General features: G+C 43.8%; 1 protein-coding gene across 1 annotated transcript in view; it reads left to right on the top strand.

The window, feature by feature from the left end:
* The window catches only part of snrkb (SNF related kinase b), a 125,942-nt gene that overhangs the window by 82,083 nt on the left and 23,739 nt on the right, over positions 1–20,120 (top strand). Inside the window, exon 2 of the mRNA XM_043707176.1 lies at positions 9,608–9,749. Within this exon, the coding sequence (XP_043563111.1) occupies positions 9,608–9,749 (142 nt within the window). The remainder of the gene's footprint in view (positions 1–9,607; positions 9,750–20,120) is intronic.

The following is a 20,120-nucleotide window of genomic DNA, read 5'->3' as shown; positions in this document are numbered from 1 at the left end:
TTAGTTTAAACCCTCCCGAAGAGTGCTAGCAAACCTCCCCCCCAGGATATTGTTGCCCTTCTGGTTCAGGTGCAACCCGTCCTGCTTGTACAGGTCCCATCTTCCCCAGAATGCAGTCCAATTGTCCAAATACCTGAAGCCCTCCCTCCTACACCATCCTTGCAGCCATGTGTTCAACTGCACTCTCTCCCTATTCTTTGCCTCACTGTCACGTGGCACCGGCAACAACCCAGAGATGACGACTCTGTCTGTCCTAGCTTTTAGCTTCCAGCCTAACTCCCTGAGCTCTTGAATGACCTCCCCACCTCTCTTCCTACCTATGTCGTTGGTGCCAACGTGCACCATGACTTCTGGCTGCACACCCTCCCCCTTAAGGATTCTGAAGATACGGTCCGAGACGTTTCAGACTCTGGCACCCGGGAGGCAACAAACCATCCGAGAGTCTCGCCCATGCCCACAGAATCGCCTGTCCGACCGTCTAACTAGAGAGTCTCCTATAACTAGCGCTCTCCTCCTCTCCCCCTTTCCCTTCTGAGTTTCAGAGCCAGACCTCACGCCACAGACCCGGTCACTGCAGCTTACCCCTGCTAGGCTTTCCCCCCCACCAGTATCCAAAGCGGTATACCTATTGTTTAGGGGAATGACTACAGGGGATCCCTGCACTGCCTGCTTCCTCCCCTTCCCACCTCTAACTGTTACCCAGCTACCTCTGTTCTCTGGTGTAACTATGTCCCTGTAGCTTCTATCTATCACCTTCTCAGCCTCTCGAATAATCCTCAGTTCATCCAACTCCAGTTCCAGTTCCCTAACTCGTTCTGTGAGGAGCAGAATCTGACTGCATTTCCTGCAGATGAAGTCGGTTGATCTCTGGTTTGATGATACTGGCAGATTTAGGGGTCTGTCAGGGCATGAGGTTATAGACAGCAATTAAGTACAATGCAGCGCCTCATGGATGCCCAATTTTGAGTTGCTAGGTTTGTTTGACATCTATCCCATTTAGCATGGTAATATTGTCATGCATCACAATGGACAGTCTCCTCAATGTAAGAACAGAATTCTTTTCTCCACAAGATCTGTGGTGGTTACTCCTACTGATACTGTCATTGACAAATGAATATATGATTGGTGAGGGCAGGATCAAGTAGATTGTTTCCTGTTATTGGTTCACTCAGCATTTTCTGTAGATATAGTCGGCACAATAGCTCAGTGGTTAGCCAGGGATCTGGGTTCAATTCCCGCCTTGAGTGATGTCTGTGTGGAGTTTGCACATTCTCTCCATGTCTGCGTGGATTTCCTCCAGGTGCTCCGGTTTTCTCCCACACTCCAAAGATGTGCAGCTCAGGCGAATTGGCCAGGCTAAATTGCCCTTAGTATAGGTTAGGTGCATTAGTCAGGGGTAAATGTAGGGTAGGGGAATGGGTCTGGGTGGGTTACTCTTCAGGGGGTTGGTACGGACTTGGGCCGAAGGGCCTGTTTCCACACTGTAGGGATTCTATGATTATAGTCCAGCAGGTATGTATTTTGTGAATTGGCTAGTAGTGATACTGTCAGTCTTAGTGATGGACATTGAAGTCCTTTTTGCTTCCTCCAAGCGGTGTTTAACATGAGGTGATTCAACTACTATTGAGGAAGTAGGGTAGGTGTAATCAAAGAACAAGAACAAAGAAAGTTTACAGCCCAGGAACAGGCCCTTCGGCCTTCCAAGCCTAAGCCGATCCAAATCCACCATCTAAACCTGTCGCCCAATTCCTAAACATCTGTGTCCCTCTGCTCCCCACCTACTCATGCATCTGTCCAGACGCATCTTAAATGAATCTACCATGCCGGCCTCTACCACCTCTGCTGGCAACGCATTCCAGATACCCACCACCCTCTGCGTAAAGTACTTGCCGCGTGAATCCCCCTTAAACTTTTCACCTCTCTTCTTGAAAGCGTGATCTCTCGTTATTGGATCCTTCACCCCGGGAAAAAGCTTGTCTCTATCTACCCTGACGATGCCCTTCTTCATTATTTTGAAAACCTCAATCTCCTTTTTTCTAATGAAAACAAACCTAACCTACTCAATCTCTCTTCATAGCTAGTACTTTTGTACCAGGTAACATCCTCATAAACCTTCTCTGCACCCTCTCCAAAGCATCCACATCCTTTTGGTAATGTGGTGACCTGAACTGTACACAGTATTCTAAATGCAGCCGAACCAATGTCTTGTACAATTTTAACTTGACCTGCCAGTTCTTGTACTCAATACCCCGTCTGATGAAGGCAAGCATACCATTTGCCTTCTTGACCACTCTATCCACCTGTGCAGCAATCTTCAGGGTACAATGGACCTGCACTCCCAAATCTCGCTGCTCATCAACCTTTCCCAAGGCCCTTCCATTCACTGTATAATTCACTCTAGAATTCAACTTGCCTAAACGCATCACCTCACATTTGTCTAGATTGAACTCCATCTGCCATTTCTCCGCCCAACTCTCCAGTCTATCTATATTCTCCTGTATTCTTTGACAGTCCCTTATACTTTCTGCTACTCCACCAATCTTCGTGTCATCTGCAAACTTGCTGATCATACCAACAGTGCCCTCTTCTAGATCATTTATGTATATCACAAACAACAGTGGCCCCAGCACTGACCCCTGTGGAACACCACTGGTCACCTTTTCTCCATTTCGAGAAACTCCCTTCAACTACTACTCTCTGTCTCCTGTTGCTCAACCAGTTCCTTATCCACCTAGCTAGAACACTCTGCACACTATGTGACTTCACTTCTTCTATTAGTTTATCATGGGGAACCTTATCAAACGTCTTACTAAAGTCCATATGTATGACATCAACAGCCCTTCCTTCACCTATCAACTTGGTCACTTCCTCAAAGAACTCTATAAGTTGGTAATGCACGATCTCCCCCGCACAAAACCATATTGCCTATCACTGATCAGCCCATTATTTTCTAAATTTAAGTAGATCCTATCCCTCAGTACCTTCTCCAGCTACTTTCCCACCACCAACGTTAGGCTCACTGGTCTATAGTTACCCAAAATATCCCTACTACCCTTCTTGTACAGGGGTACAACATGAGCAACCTTCCAGGCCTCTGGCACCTCACTTGTGTTTAAGGATGCCACAAAGATATCTGTCGGGGCTCCAGCTATTTCCTCTCTCGCCTCCCTCGGCAACCTGGGTTAAATCCCATCCGGGCCTGGGGATTTGTCTACCTTAATAGCCTCGAGCATACCCAACACATCTTCCCTACTTATGTCAATGTGATCCAGATTAATCAAACTTCCATCTGTAATCTCAATCAGTGGGAGGTTATTTCTCCCAAATTTGATGTGATGTTATAACGTTTCATGGGTCAGAAGCTAATGTTGAGGGCTCCCAGGGCAACTCTTTCCTGATGGTGTTGTCACTACTGGTAGGTCAGGGCATACCCAGGGTTGGTGACAGTGACATCTAGGAGCTTGACTGTCTGTGAAATGTGACTCCATGAGTACGACTGTGTGTCAATCTGCTGCTTGATTAGAGTGTGTGGTATCAGCCCCTGATGTTGGTGAAAGGGGTCTTTGCAGACAATGGTAGAGGGTCACAGGGCTAGGTTTGGTGTTGCCATTTCCTATACCAGGATGGCCCATCCATTTTTCTATTCCTTTTTTTTTGTAGTGGTTAGATACAGCTGCGTGGCTTGCCATGTCATTTCAGAGAGCTGTTAAGAATATTTGGTGTGTCTGGAGTATCACGGAGACAAGGTCCTTCCCTATTGACATTCGTGAACCAGACAATCAGACAGCCAAGTTAAATGGTCGCCATTAGACTTAGCTTTTAATTCCAGCGTTTATTGAATTCGTATTCCACCATTCGTCATAGAATTTGCCCCCATGTCCCTAGAAACATTAGCTTGCGGCTGTGTTGCTAGTCCAGTGACATTACCACTATTTCGCCGCCTCCTCTTAGTCTATCTATGTGTCACCTTCCACATATTAGACTAGACTTGCACGTAATTTGACTCTAAGTGTTATTCGTGTGAAATATTACGAGAAGAGGAAGTGGGAAAAACTGGAACGACTAAAATTACACTGTACGAGAAAGGGAAGAATGATCAATAAGGCGAGGCAGGCAACTATCCATCCAGAGATGTGGGAAAGGGCGGAAGCTCGGAGTTGTCTTGTTCTGTATCTGTGCAACCCCTTTGCCATGACGGGATTCTTCATTACTCACACCGTGTGGGATTAGCAAATCCACTTTGGCACAGTGGAATATTTCTCACGCGGGCTAAACTGTGTTCCAACACGGTAACATTTTCAACATCAGCGATGTGAGATTATTCGTCAGATGTTTCCGGTAACCTTTTGCAGTCACCCTTTCCTGAGAACATGCCTCGCTGTTTGCCGTTCAGTGGGTCACGTCAGTTGGCGTCGTGTCCATTCGGGCCCACATTCTGGTTCAAACCCACCAGTAATAAATCTGAGGGTGGGACCTGCAAGATGAGAACTGTCGTCAGGGTACGACCGCGCGAGAAAGCAGCAAAAAAAAATGACTAACCAAATGTGTATTGTGCACTGCTTTGAACGTGAAAGCTTCACATTTTCTGACTCCAGTTTCCAGCTGGACGCTGGGTTGTTTTGAAAGCTGCAGCGCTGCTGCGGGATTTGTAACCTGATTCATGTTCTAGGTGCCCAGGGGAGCTAATGGGCAGGTATTAAAAGAGGCTGTGTTGGCCTTTGAAGGATTTCTTTTCGAACATATGCGGCACATTTTAGCGAGCTCGAGAGCTGTTCACACGTGAAGCAACATCTCTGGAGGGTTCCAGTTTCAGGTTAGTTAGAGACTGCTGGCAGAACTATCAGAAGCTCTGCGGGCAGCAGCAGCCGTCTTCCAAAGTGTTCCCCCTGATGGAGCCTTTGCAAACTAGCCTGAGTAGCGGAGAGAAGCTGATAGCCTGGACCACCACCAGTGTTACATTAATCATAGAGCTTTTAGCGCTGACTAAAATTGGCATGTAAGAAATCAATAACAGACCTATCGTTTCATCAGAACATAACTACACAGAATCTAAATAGATGATACGCGGTTAATAATTGATGAGAGGCCGGGTCAGCAGTTTTCATTTCTTCCACAAAGTACTTTCGCAGTAAAAACATTTAAAATTGGCCGAGAGTTCAATTATACTTTTTTTTTCTTTTCTTCCCCCTGTGCGACTGTTCAATGTAAGCAATCTAGAGCCCGGCGAAGATGCCAGCTCCAGCCAGCTCTGCTGTCAATAGCGTTTGGTTTCGACACTTCATCTTATGTGTTCATGCACTGCTTCCCTTAAATGTGTGTACGCCTCACACATGGGGAGCACTTCTCGGAGTAACTTGAAAAATGTAACTCAGCTTGCCCTTGTCCATCCATGTTTATGTACACCCAACCCTCCCAGGTATTCACACACACCCAATCTTGCCCACAAACATATATCTGACCTAACTCTCTCGCCACACACATTTGTATATGTGAAACACCCCTGTCCACCATCACCATTATAGTTTTCTATCAGGACTGTGACTATCCTGAGAAAAGTCAAGAAATTTGATAAGGTTGTAAGATGCATACACTGTGGGACAGCTCTCACTTCAGGGCCACCTTGCACTCCAGCATTGATCACGGCCATGGGTACGGTGAATAGCCTGAGTCACCACGTTTTCACGCAGAGGATGCAGTGTATATGGAACGAGCTGCCAGAGGAATTGGCGGAGGCTGTTACAATTACAACTTTTAAAAGACATCTGGATGGGGACATGAGTAGGAGGGATTTGGAGGGATATGGGCCAAATGCTAGCAAATGGAATTAGATAAGTGTTAAGATATCTGGTTGACATAGACGAATTGGACGGAAGGGTCTGTTTCTGTACTGTCCATCTCTATGACTGTGTGATCTGTAGGAAGCATTTCATTGTCTCAACTGCTCAAGGAGTTTTTGTTTTAAAGAATTAGAAAGGAACAAATATTTGTTCCTATTATTCTGTATTAAAGCTGAATCGTTTTTAAGGTAAGGTGGTTTTATGAAAGGATTCCTGGGACACCGAAAATGCAGTATTTTGCATCCCATCCTTTGCTAATGATGTTCCTAAATATACGGAGAAGTACAGGAGCATTGTGCAATCGGATGGAGAGGGTGCCTAGTTTTGATGATGTGGTACATTAAAGCAGAAACATCAAGCTTTCAGGGATGGGTTAGCTTTCTCAATGCTAAACACTTAGTATTGCCCGATCACCTCCATTTGTACACACTCACATGCATCCGTGCCTGTGTCACGTGTCACTGTCTGTCTGTCTGTCACGTTTGTTTTCTGTCTCCAGAACAATCTTTCCTGTCGCTGCACTAGCATTAGACAGGATACTCGGCAAAGGAAACCACCAGGTGTTGCTTAGCAACAAAACAGTGCTAGGCTGCAGCAACAGAAGTTCATTTCCTAAGTTATCTGCTTCCAGTTATTTTAGGCATTCCAGCACACTCTGGTATATTTGTGTTTACTGATTCAGCGAATTATTCATTTGGTATCTCCTCATTTTGACGATTACTGATGGATGTTAGGAAATCGATATTGTTGTTCCTTTGGCTTGTAAGCCAAATAAATGATGGCTATCTGGGAAGCAGTAAGCCTGAAATTCAAATTGTTACAGAGAATCAATGTGGCCTCTTAGAAGTAGTGGGAAAGGAAACCCATAGATGTTAAAGGGCCTGTTGTCTATAAAGGGCATGTTCTGTTCACACAGGTACCTGACAATGGATACTAACCTTATTATCTTATTGTCAGACAAATAAGACAGTGTTCTAGGCTGGTCATTCATTGACTTCCTATCCAAAAATGACTTTATCCTGCTTTTTTTTCTATCGTTTGGAAATCTCAGGAATTTGTTTAGATTAATGTAACAATACAAAAGATAGAAGCAGGAAGGGGGCATGGAAACTGTTCCATCATTCAGTATGATAACAGTTCATTGTCAATGTTGACTGTACTTTCCTGTCTGATGTCCATGTGCTTGAATCTCTTGAAGTCGGAAAATCTATCAGTCTCAACTCTGAATATGCCCTGATTGAGCATCCACAGCTCTCTTTTATAGAGAATTCCAAAGATTCACTACCTCTTGAGCAAAGAAATGTCTCCCCATCTCAGTCCAAATTGGCTGACCCTCCCCCTGCCATACCTGGAGACTGTAATCTCTAGTTTTAACACCTCCATGAGAGAGAACCAACCACTCAGTGGCTACCCAGTCAACCCTTCTCAGAATCTAATGCAGTTCAATGAGATCACTCCTAAGCCCCTAAAGATATAGGCCCATTCTACACAAACTCTTCTTGTAGGACAACCCTTTTATCCAGGAATTGACCTAGTGAATATTCATTGCACCCCTCAAAGACTAGTATATCCTTCCTTCCATAGATTAAAGCTGCGCTCAGTTCAGTGGTGCTGTGATCTCATTAAAGCCTTGTACATTTGCATCAAGAATTCCTCATTCTTTTGCTTCAACTCCTTTGCGATAAAGGCTAACATACCATTTGCTTTCAGAATTGCTTGCTACAACCTGCTCATTACCATTCTGTGTTTCATGTACTAGGAGACCCAAATACCTTTGAGTAGCAATGTTTAATTGTTGCTTGCTATTTAAAAAAAATGTTTTTGTTCTTCCTACCAAAGTAATCAACTTTAAATTTTCCCTAATTATACTCCATCTGCCACCACGTTGCTGATTCACTTAACCTGCTGACTCTTAGAACGTGTGGACTATTCCAACCCAAAGTTGGAAGGGTAATTTGCAACTGGTTAGAAATCGATGGGAGACCTTTTGGTTGTGTTTGAACACTGAGCCCACTTTTTGTACCTTGCAGAATTGAGGATAAAATGTGTTAGTGTTTTAAACTCCTCCACCACCACTGGAGCCATTGCACCAATTATTGACCTATTTGTCTAAACCGATGCTTCTGAAGTTTTCGCTGTGGGACAGTGTCTGGCTTCTACTCGCTACATCCCTGGGACAAGGTGGCTGTGGGATCTGAGGAATGATAGGTGTGAAGCTGTGGACTCTGTTCCTATCCAGTGCTCTTCTGAATAATCTGTGCTTTGTAGCTTGTGAACACATCTGAGATTTCTTAAATCAAATTGGGTTGCTTCTTGTTATCCTGCCCTGTTTTCTCTTTGTTATTGGTAATGGTTTTGTCTTTTGCTGATTTGTGAATTATAATTAAAGTCTTGTGCATTTGCTGAGTTGAGCCACTGTGGTCTCACTGTGCAATGCTTTGTGTGCTAACAGGTTTAACATGCTCAAAAAGAAGTGTGGCCACTGAGGGTGTCAGAAGGTCATTTCTCAAGTAGATTGCAGGATTATGTACCACACAGCTTTGTTGTGGTTGGTGACTACACAGTAATTGGCAATTTGCTAACCGAACAACCATTCCCTAATGTGTGCTTAAGGATGTTTCTCAGTTTTCTAAATTGCATTCTGGCCCCAGAAATTTCCCACATGAAAAAGAATGCTGATTTTTAACTTGTGAAAAAGTATCACAGTGTTAAATTCTCCTAGGCTTTGTGCTGTGAGGGAGTTGAGCAAATTATAATTCTGTTCCAGGTTAAAATTAATACTATAAAGCTTGCACCTTATGGGCGGCACAGTGACACATTGGTTAGCACTGCTGCCTCACAGCGCCAGAGACCTGTATTCAATTCCCGCCTCAGGCGACTGACTGTGTGGAGTTTGCACATTCTCCCTGTGTCTGCGTGGGTTTCCTCCGGGTGCTCTGGTTTCCTCCCACAGTCCAAAAATGTGCAGGTTGGGTGAATTGGCCATGCTAAATTGTCTGTAGTGTTAGGTGAAGGGGTAAATGTAGGGGAATGGGTCTGGGTGGGTTGCTCTTCAGTGAGTCGGTGTGGACTTGTTTGGCGGAAGGGCCTGTTTCCACACTGTAAGTAATTTAATTGCCTTACTTAGCATTAGTCTTGACTGGATGTCCCACCTAATTTTAGTATTAATCAGGATATATTTTGACAAGTTGCATCAGGCCCCAAACAGATTAGTTCACTTTGGCAAAGTTTTAAAATGCTGTAAGTTCCTCCTTTTACTAATGCAGGTTCACACTTGATTCAGCAAAGTCAGAAACTTGAGGGAATCTGAACCCCTAGGCAGTCTGTGCTACAAATCTGATGGTCCTCAAACTGTTTCTTAACAAATAGAAAAATACTATCGCAGCCATGTACAGTGTGACTGAGGCTGTCATCAAAAAGGACATAGACAAGCAGGAGGCTGGAAGAACACAGCATGCCAGGCAGCATCAGAAGATGGAGAAGTTGACATTTCGGGTGTAACCCTTCCTCAGGACCTGAAAAAGGGTTACACCCAAAACATCGACTTCTCCACCTCCTGATGCTGCCTGGTTAGCTGTGTTCTTCCAGCCTCTTGCCTGTCTATTTTGGATTCCAGGCATCGGCAGGGTTTTTTTTTGTCTCTAGTCAAAAAAGACATAGCAGATATAAATTTTTTATAAAATCAAAATATCGACAGACTATTTTTGGACGATTTATAATGTGAACAAACAGTATTCTAACTTGTTACTGTCTCCTTTGCTCTGCTGTAGATATCTGGAGCCTGGGAGTGATCCTGTATATGCTAGTGTGTGGCTATCCACCTTTCCACGAGGTTAATGACAGCGAGACCCTCACCATGATTATGGATTGTCGTTACACAGTTCCACAGCACATCTCTGCTGACTGCAGGAAGTAAGTAGTATTGCCCCGCAGAGCTGTGCACTCAATGTTTATTGCCCTGATTTTACCCAGACTGTTGTGATTCTGTGATATTGTCTTTAAATGATTATTCTCCAGAGAGTGGGAGCACCCAAATAACCATAATAGTCACTGAGCTGCACTTTGCTGAATATAAATGTTCTACTCAACTGCTGGGAAAATGCAATGTGCTTTCCTAGATCTGATTGTAGCTCCATTTTATAAGACCGAGACTTGTCCCAAAGCTTCCGTTGGTGGGAATTTATGACTGCTTTCTGACTGAATGTGATTCATTCTCTGACTTTTGTCTCACTCCACCACTGATGTCCCACTATCTTCCCCATCCCTGTGGAATATTTTTGCTTTCCATACAATACAATACTGCTGCGAAGACTCTCCATATGGATGATAATGGGTACAGACCCTCTTCTATCTCATTAGTTCCTCAGGATAGTGCCCGAGGTCCAACCAGATTTAACTGTTTCATCAAGGAACCTACTCTCCATCGGAAGTGGGGATATTTGTTGATGGTTGTACAATGTGCCGCACTATTTGCAACTCTTCAGATAGTGAAACAGTCCACATCCAAATGCAGCAGGAACTGCACAGCATTCAAGCTGATGAATGGCAAGTAACATTTGTGCCAGGCGATGACCTACTCTTCAACAGGAGAGAATACAACCATTTTCCCTTTAACATTCAATGGCACTGCCATCACTGAATCCACATCTATGAATTCACTGAGGTGTGCTATTGACCAGAACCTGAACTGCACTGTCCATATAAATACTGTGATGAGGAGGTGCCGGTGTTGGACTGGAGTAGATACACTTAAAAATCACATGACAAGAGATTTATCTGAAAGTACAAGCTTTCGGAACACTGCTCTTTCATCTGATAGCTAGTGGAGTAGGATCATAGGACACAGACTTTATAGCATGTAAATACCGTGGCTGCAAGAGCAGGTCAGAGGCTGGGATTTCTGCAACGTGTAACTCCCTTACTGTCTCTCCAAAGCCTGTTCATCATTGACAAGACTTGAGTCAGGAGTTTGACAGAGTATTCTCCACTTGCCTGGACAAGTGTAGCTCAAAAAGCACTGGAGCAGCTTGACACCCTCTAGGCTAAAATGGTCAGCTTGATCAGCAACCCATTCATCAGCTCAACATTTACTCATTTCACTAACCCACAGTAGCAGCAGTGTGTACCATCTACAAGATGCACTGCATCAACTTTTTTAAGGTTCCTTCCACACAAAAAGAAATCCAAACTTATGACTTCTATCACCTTTGGTAATAAGGGGAATAAATACATTGAAACACTAGCACCTGCAAAGTCCCTTTCAAGCCCCACGTGCATCCTAACTTGGAGCATCCTGACTTGTTCTTTGTTGTCGCTGAGTCAAAATTCTGGAATTGCCTTCCGAACAGAACCATGGATGTACCAACATTGAAAGACTACAGTGGTTCAAGAAAGCAGCTCACCACCATCATCTTGAGAGTAATTCAGGTTGGACAGTAAATGCCAGCTTAGCCAGTCGTGCCTGCATTCCATGAAATAATAAATACTTATCCCGCAGGTTATTGGAGCTTCTTTGTATTTGGAACCGCCCCGAAATGTGAATGGTGATTTTAGTTTTCTTTATTAAATATAGAATTACTTATAAAAGTTACATAGCTACTACATAAATATGATTGTTCACTAAAAATGCTTCCACTCTCACCTATCCATGTGGGCCTCAGTTTTTCCCCTGTGTGTGTTGCTATGTGTATGTTGGTGCAAAAAACATCCATGCTGTTCACTTGAGAGGATATCATTGGGCCGGTGCAATACGGCATCCAATGTTATTATTTATTTATTTATTCATTCAGCTACTGAAGTTGCTGACTAAGCCAAGATTTGTCACCCATTTCTGTTATCCTTCACAAAATTTGGCCAACTTCTTGATGTGCAGAAGGACATGCAGTGGAAATATTCCCCATAGGATTGTTGAGTTTCACTACAATGGTTGCGGTCACAATGAAGGAACGTTGAACACTGATGCCAAGTGGAGTCCCTGTTCCTATGCATTTGCTGCCATTAGTCTTCTAATGACAGAAGTCATGGATTTGGAAGGTACTGTGAAAGGGACACTGTCGAGTTGCTGCAATTCCTCTTGCAGATTGTATGTTTTTTTTCCCACGGTTCACCAGTATCTGAGGAACTGCAACTGGAACTGAACACGGCAATATTCAGAGCGTTACCAGATCTGAACTGAGGGAGAGGCATCAGTGACGCAGTTGAAGATGATTTATGCTGGTCCCACCTTTGCACGTTGATTTCCATTTCGGGGAAAAATGTTCAGTTAGTTCATCATTAGTGAACCAATGTTATAAAAAGGCCCAAGGGGCATTAAAAAAAATGATTAATTTCCACTTCTTTTTGTTTATTGTTTATGGAATTATTGGAGGTGGAGAGACGTATTGTTGAAAGGAGAAAGTCTGAAACCTCCCAGAATAGATTCTACTGGAGTTGGTTACCAGAATCTATCTAGTATCATTTACCCTTACCAATTCTTAAAAAAAATTGTCCTTTTAGATTCCATGGGACCTGTTCAGAATTGGCTATGTTCAACCAAGTTGTTTAAGCCAGTTTGTACCACTTAGTGATTTTGTAAATTCAGGTCTCTATCCTGTTATAAATACCAACTCAGGTAGATTAAAGCTTTCATCTTTTTATCTTGTTTTAAAGATTTTCAGGAGATCCAAAATGAAAGATGAACCAAATTTAGTATAAAATCCACTTGATACTTGCCAAGAGTTGTTTTTGGCTTGAGTTTCTGAAAGTGCTATTTCTTTTCTAAAATAATTCTTCCCACGACTAGCTTTACTTAATAGCTGTTTTGTTGCCTTTTATAGTTATAGAGTCATAGAAATGTGTAGCACGGAAACATCAACTCGTCCATGCCGACCAGATATCCCAACCCAATCTAGTCCCACCTGCCAGCACTGGGCCCATATTCCTCCAAACCCATCCTATTCATATACCCATCCAGATGCCTTTTAAATGTTGCAATTGTACCAGCCTCCACCACTTCCTCTGGCAGTTCATTCCATACACATACCACCCTCTGCATGAAAACGTTACCCCTTAGGTCTCTTTAACATCTTTCCCCTCTCGCCCTAAACCTATGTCCTCTAGTTCTGGACTCCCCCACCCCAGGGAAAAAACTTTGTCTATTTATCCTATCCATGCCCTTCATGATTTTATAAACCTCTATGAGGTCACCCCTCAGCCTCCAACACTCCAGGGAAAACAGCCCTAGCTTATCCAACCTCTCCCTATAGCTCACATCCTCCAATCCTGGCAACATCCTTGCAAATGTTTTCTGAACCCTTTCAAGTTTCACAACATCTTTCCGACAGGAAGGAGACCAGAATTGCATGCAATATTCCAATAGTGGCCTAACCAATGTCCTGTACAGCCACAACATGACCTCCCAACTCCTGTACTCAATACTCTGATCAATAAAGGAAAGCATACCAAAGACCTCCTTCACTACCTGCGACTCCATTTTCAAGGAGCTATGAACCTGGACTCCAAGGTCTCTTTGTTCAGCAACACTCCCTAGGACCTTACCATTAAGTGTACAGGTCCTGCTAAGATTTGCTTTCCCAAAATGCAGCACCTCGCATTTATCTAAATTAAACTCCATCTGCCACTTCTAAGCCCACTGGCCCATCTGATCAAGATCACATTTTAATCTGAGGTAACCTTCTTCGCTGTCCACTACACCTCCAATTTTAGTGTCATCTGCAAACTTACTAACTGTACCTCTTAAGCTCGCATCTAAATCATTTATATAAATGATGAAAAGTAGAGGACCCAGCACCGATCCTTGTGGCACTCCACTGGTCACAGGCCTCCAGTCTGAAAAACAACCCTCCACCACCACCCTCTGTCTTCGACCTTTGAGCCAGTTTTGTATCCAAATGGCGAGTTCTCCATGTATTCTATGAGATCTAATCTTGCTAACCAGTCTCACATTGGGAACCTAGTCGAACGCCTCACTGAAGTCCATATAGACCACATCTACTGCTTCACTGTGATATCTGATGTTTGTACCTTCAGGGCTCATCATAAGGGCAAGGCAGTTGTAATGATGCAACATAAACAACTGAGGCTGTTGTGATTGGGGCTCTCGTGGTTACATGCTGTATTATGTAACAAGGGTTCAAGGTGCTCCTTGCCCTATTGAAATCGGGTGAAAGTGTTTTTTTTAAAAAGTACTATTCTGCATGTGTTTGTGAGAGAGAGAGAGAGATATTAAGTCAGTCTTGAAATAGCATAATCAAAACTGGCTGTCATATTGAACTGTCAGATATAGTTACATTAAGGTGAGAGTTGAGGGGGTGGGGGGCTGAAGGAAACCCTGACTATACTGCACACTCTGCCATTAATATGGCGGATTCATACACTGAAGCAGGTATTAATGTTGTCAATGGTGTCCAGCTGGAGACTTTTGAAAGAGGGCTGACGAAGGATGCTGTAAAGCTCATCTAATTCAGCAGCCTCACTACCAGCATGATGTGGCGAAACAGTCGTCAATTCTGTCCAGAAACAATTCTTACCTTGTTCCCATGGCAACTGTGACTCACTGTTTCACTGAGTGCATTCGTCCTTGCTAATTTTAACAGGCTAGTTCAAATAACTTAACACAGCAGTTGATCAGAATAATTCATGGTCTGACTGAACCCCGTGGCCCTGACCGTCAGGAAGGGGCAGGTCTGAAGTGTGGTTGCACGCTTACATTTTCATCACACTCACTTCCTTGGCTGCATTCATAACTGTTCATGAGCTCAATGTATCTGGTGATTGTTTGGCCACTTGTTTGTGATCTGTCCTTTACCTGTGCTGAGGTCTGCTTTGAAACCAGGAGATAATGGTTGAAGCTTACTTTGTGATGTGCCAATAAGAGTGGCCCACAGATCAGCAATAGTTGGTAGCTCCAGCTCCCCCTCACCCCTCAACCCCTATCAGATCTGTTCTCCCAGGTGTAAAATATTCCACATAACACAGGAGGAATCAGAAAATTCTGCAGTGGCTTGATGCCACTGTGTAAACTTAGTTCCACTGGACTGTAGTTACTACCATCACAAATGTCAAGTTCAAACGTGCAACTGTGTCACCTGGCATCACTTGCGTCCCTCCTGTGTCCAGCAGTGTGATCCACAGGCCAATTACAGACCCCCTCCTTCCTCATCATACGGCTCGGTTTCAACTGATGTGCTTGTGTCGTCAAAAACAAAGTTAACCTTCACCTGGTCTTTGGATATTTTTGGGTTATGGTGGATTTCTTTTGAATTACTATTAAGCTCTCTTGTACTTGACTTGACCAATCAGTAATGTCGAGCCTCTGAGTCCGCACAACCATAGTCTATCTGTTTGTCTCTTTCTCACTTGTTAAACTGCTTCTTTCAGCCACAGAAACTGAATGTGGATGATGCTTATTAACAAAGGTTGCAGATTTTTCACGTTTCATTGAACACCTCATCAGATCTCAGAGCGCAATGTATTTGTGTTGCTTGGTTACCTGTGCTATAGATCATGGTGGTTAGTGTGTTCTGAGAGTGAGGGAGCTGATGATAGTTATGGCTGGTTAACACTTGCCTTCTGACCTGTGGGATTGCATGGAAATCCATGCAATTTGCTGTAATTGGGAGGAGTGGAGTATAGCCCTTCAGTTTACTGCCTGAAAGGGCAAAGTGGTGGCCTGGGGTAACTGTTTAACCATCTCAATGCATCTTTCTTTCTAGATGTGCTTGAGTTAGGTAATGTGGCTGAGCCCTATCTAGTTTGACAGTACTAAGGTTAAGACTTAAGTTGCAGTGGAACAGAAACTCATCATGGAATTGGAGTATGGACTAAGCTTCTCAATTGTTGCATTGGACCATTGAGCTCCATGGATCATTCTCTTAGCCTCACCTGAGGACTTTCCTTGCCTTGGTTACTGCAGTGCTAACCTGACCAGCCTCTCATTGTTGCAGGGAGACCTGGAGGCAAGGGCATACCAGATAAACTAAAGATACAGAACTGCAGATGCTGGAAATCTGAAACAAAAACCAAGACACTGGTCCTGTAGGGAGGAAGGGTCACTGGACTCAAACCAATCACACTCTCTCTCTCTACAGATGCTGCTAGACCTGCTAAGTTTCTCCATGACTGTCTGTCTGTTTTTGTACCAAGTAGATTATTCCTTTCAACCCTTTACTCAGACACTCATTAGGAGACAGCTGGGGACAGGAGATGTCATTGCAGAAGGTTTTTCAAAAGGATTTCATGTTATTTTCATAAACCCAGGCTGATAATGGAGTGCAGTACTAAGGGAAAGCTACACTTCAGGTCTTTTGATTAAATGTTAACCTAAGTTCCTGTCACTCTGGATGGTCATAAAGAACTTTGTGATACTATTTCAGAAAGCAGCGAATGTACTGCCTGATATTTCTGTTAGCATCACGAGCAAATTATCTGGTCATTATCATATTATTACTTGTGGAACACAAAGGAGCACCAGTTGATGGCTGTTTTTCCCACATTAGACCAGTGACTGTATTGCAAAAGAACGTACTTGACTGTAAAGCACATTGAGAGGTCAGATGATTGTGAATGGCACTATGTAAATGTAAGTGTATCCTCTTTCCTTTAGAAAATGGGGGAAGTTCTTGCGAGAGCACATTGCAAGAAAACCACTGTCATCCTGGGGGAAACAGAAACAAATTGTGTATCTTTTTACTGATCAATTCTGTTCTTCCCCTCTCAAGAATGTAAAGTGAAGCTTGAGTAAGATTGCAGGAGAGGCTAATTTTACTACTGATTTTCCAACTTACCTACTTATCCCTGCTCTTCTTCAGTCCAAAGATGTGCAGGTTAGGTGGATTGACCATGCTAGGTTGCCCCCCAGGGCACAGGGATGTGCAGACTAGGTGAATTAGCCATGGGAATTGCAGGGTTACAGGGATAGAATAGGGGATGAGTCTGGGTGGCATGCTCTTTGGAGGGTCAGTGTGGACCCAATGGGTCAAATAGCCTGCTTCCACACTGAAAGAATTCTATGCTTTTGTCACCGTTCCTTGGAAGGGATTGTCTTACTGTGCTGCATCATGCTGATTGTGGCTGTAGTGGAGAGAAAGCTGCTTAATTCCCTGTTTGTGTTCCCACACCGGTAGGAATCAGCTATGTGATGGCTGCTGTGACAGTGCAGTCCCACTGACTGACAATCTACCAAGCTGTGGGCTGGGAACAAGCATTTGATTGCCTTGTTAATAGACAGTATGTAAAACTTAGAGTAAGGTAGCCAGTGTACACCTTCAACATGTTTACCCATTTCATCTGGATGACCGTCATATTACAATATTAGTAACAGGCCTAGCTGTTGATTTTGAACTTTGTAAAAGTAATGGATGTTTAGTTGTGTTCTTTGAAGCTTTAATAACTAATAACTCTTATGAAGTAACACGCACTTTGTTTTATTTCACGACTTGTTTTCTTGTTCTAAAATTACCTCCTCGCCCAGTTTCTCTGAACACAGAGTCAATTTGCCTATAAACTATCTGATAAGAATGAGAGGGCTTGAGGTAGAGGTGGGAGTGGTTGGGTGTGAAGGGAGTGGTACCAATTTTAAATGATTTGTTTTTAATTAATCCTGAGCCAGTATAATGTTTTCCTAATCATTTAATCCCTACAGTGTGAAATCAGATCACTCAGCCTATCGAGTGCACACCAACCATCCAAAAAGCGTCCCACCCATTCCTATCCCCTACCCTATCCCTGTAATCCTGCATTTCCCATGGTGAATCCACCTAATCTGCACGTCTTTGGATTGTGGGAGGAAATTGGAGCATCCGGAGGACACCCTTACAGACACAGGATGAATGTGCAAACTCCACACAGACAGTCTGGAACTGAACCTGGGTCTCTGATGTTGTGAGGCAACAGTGCTAACCACTGAGCCGCCATGCTGCCCTAATCAAAGCTGGGCTGTTGCTGAATAGAAATACCTCATACAGAAGAAAAACGGGTTGTCATCTGAGATGAGTGTTCGGTCTTGTGAAGGAGGTGGAAGTATAGTTTAACCTCCTCTATCATATCAGCTTCCTCTCCTGTTTATCCAGGAATGAGACAGAGGCATGTGGAGAAAATGTGAAATTTTCTTGTGGAGTAAAAAAAAAATGAGGGAGTACAATTTGTCTCAAAATCGAAAGCACTCTGCTAGCACTAAGCAGTTCCTGCAGAAATCCCAAACCGCTATTTAGTTTTAGAGTCACCTGATGAAAGTTGCCAGATGACAATATATGCCTGATTGTGCTGTCAGTGGTTTGTCTGTCCAAAATTGATAGAAGTTGGGAATTGAAACTCTATTATTTACTGCAAAAGACTGATCTCAGCTCACAGATCAGTGTGTTCCGGAAGAGTCTCTGAGGATTGGATCTGACATTGACTGTGAGAAATTCCAATTTCCGAGAAAATGAGACCAGCTCTTGCTGTGATTCTAACCACCGTCTGGACAATGGAGAATAAACTTCAGAAAGAAAGGAAACAGTTGAAGGTGATACAGAAAGGAAAAAGAATAGAAAAATCTTTGCATGAGGTGATTGTGGGCAGCCCTTGTGTATCCAGCGATTGTTAAATGTGCACAGTAGCTGACATTGGTCTGTGGGTATACTAATCAACAAAATGTTTAAACTTCAACTTTCCTGTTGTGGAAATTTCCTCTGTGGTATTTCGGGGACTTTTGGTGCGAAACTGCCTTCCTTCAAATGCTGATCCTTCCTGGAGAATGGTTCCGTGAGTATCAGCTACTCTCCACCAGTCACTCACTGTGGATTTACCTCAATGCCAAGTGATTTTATGATTCTATGAAGTCCTTTTGCATTGAGTGTGGATGAAACCTGGTTCTCCACTGCCCTTGTTCAATGGAAACCAAAGAATGCTTTCCTTTGAGACTTCCAGTGACTGGGAGCCCATTCCACTTTTCTCTTTCCCCATTATCCACCCCTTCTCCCTAACCAAGGGAGGCACAGGGACTGTGGTAGTTCCATTGCTGCTGTCGTAACTGTGGCCAGCTAAGATTGGCGCTTGCACCGAGGGGGTGGCACAGTGGCTCAGTGGTCAGCACTGCTGCCCCACAGCACCAGGGTCCTAGGTTCGATTCTAGCCTCGGGCAAGTGTCTGGAATTTGCACATTCTCCTGTGTCTGCGTGGGTTTCCTCCGGGTGCTCTAGCGTCCTCCTGCAGTCCAAAGATGTGCAGGTCAAGTGAATTGACCATGCTAAATTGCCCAATAGTGTCCAAGAATGTGTAGGTTAGGTGGATTAGTCAGGAGTAAATGCAGAGTAGTAGGGAATGGGTCTGGGTGGGATATACTTCGGAAGGTCGGTGTGGACTTGTAGGGGCTAGATGGCCTGTTTCACACTGTAGGGATTCTATGAAATCTATGTTTCTGGTCTTTCTAGTCCTATACAGCCCTAGGCCGTTACCTGTCCCCTGGGAGCCCTCTGCCAGTGGATTTCTCACTGATTTTTCCGAAGCAGGCTTTCGGCAGTAGCCAAATGGGAATTGCAAGGATGGATGGAGAAGAACAACCAGTGGCTGCAGATCAAACCTGCTCAATGGGTTCCTGTGTGACTAGCCACTCGATGGAGATGTACTGTTGGTCTGAGAGAAACTGTCGCTGGAACAGTAAACATGATGAGATGCGTGCTGAGAGTTTGCTTCAGGGACATTGACTCAAATCCTGCAGAGAAGGAATTTTATGTAGTGCCTTTCATAACCTGATGAGGATGTTCCAAAGCATTTTACAACCAACGAAGTACTTTTGTCGCTGCAAATGTAGGGAAATGCGGCAGCCACAAGTTTCCACAAAGAGCCTTGTGTGAATGAGCAGGTAATTTGTTCCTTGTTGATCTTGGGACATATTTATCAATAACACCAGGTTAGCCCCCACCTCCACTTCTCTTTGAAATATTGCCACGCAGTTTTCTGCATCTACCTGAGACACCAGACAGATTTTATGTCTCATCCAACAGATAACATCTGATTCACAATGACAAATAACCAAAATAATTTCAGCACGGGGGCAAAGTCTTTTACCTCTGATGTGAATAGACAGTGAGGAGGCGGACTTGAACATCTGGATTGTGAGATTGACACAGCAATTGGTTTGCACTATTCTGACAGGCAGCTGTCTGAGGGGCTTTGAACCACTTTGAAAGGGACCTGGAGCTCACTATAACCTGCTCTCGTACATTCTGAAAGCTGCAGCATGCGATGTTACAGTAAGTCACATGACAGGCTAATCAAAAGCTGGGTTTGATTTTCTCCCTCACT

This window comes from Chiloscyllium plagiosum, chromosome 17 (assembly GCF_004010195.1).
Source record: "Chiloscyllium plagiosum isolate BGI_BamShark_2017 chromosome 17, ASM401019v2, whole genome shotgun sequence".
Taxonomy (NCBI): Eukaryota; Metazoa; Chordata; class Chondrichthyes; order Orectolobiformes; family Hemiscylliidae; genus Chiloscyllium; species Chiloscyllium plagiosum.
Note: the sequence above shows the minus strand (reverse complement) of the source record. Positions and strands in the feature narration are given on the sequence as shown.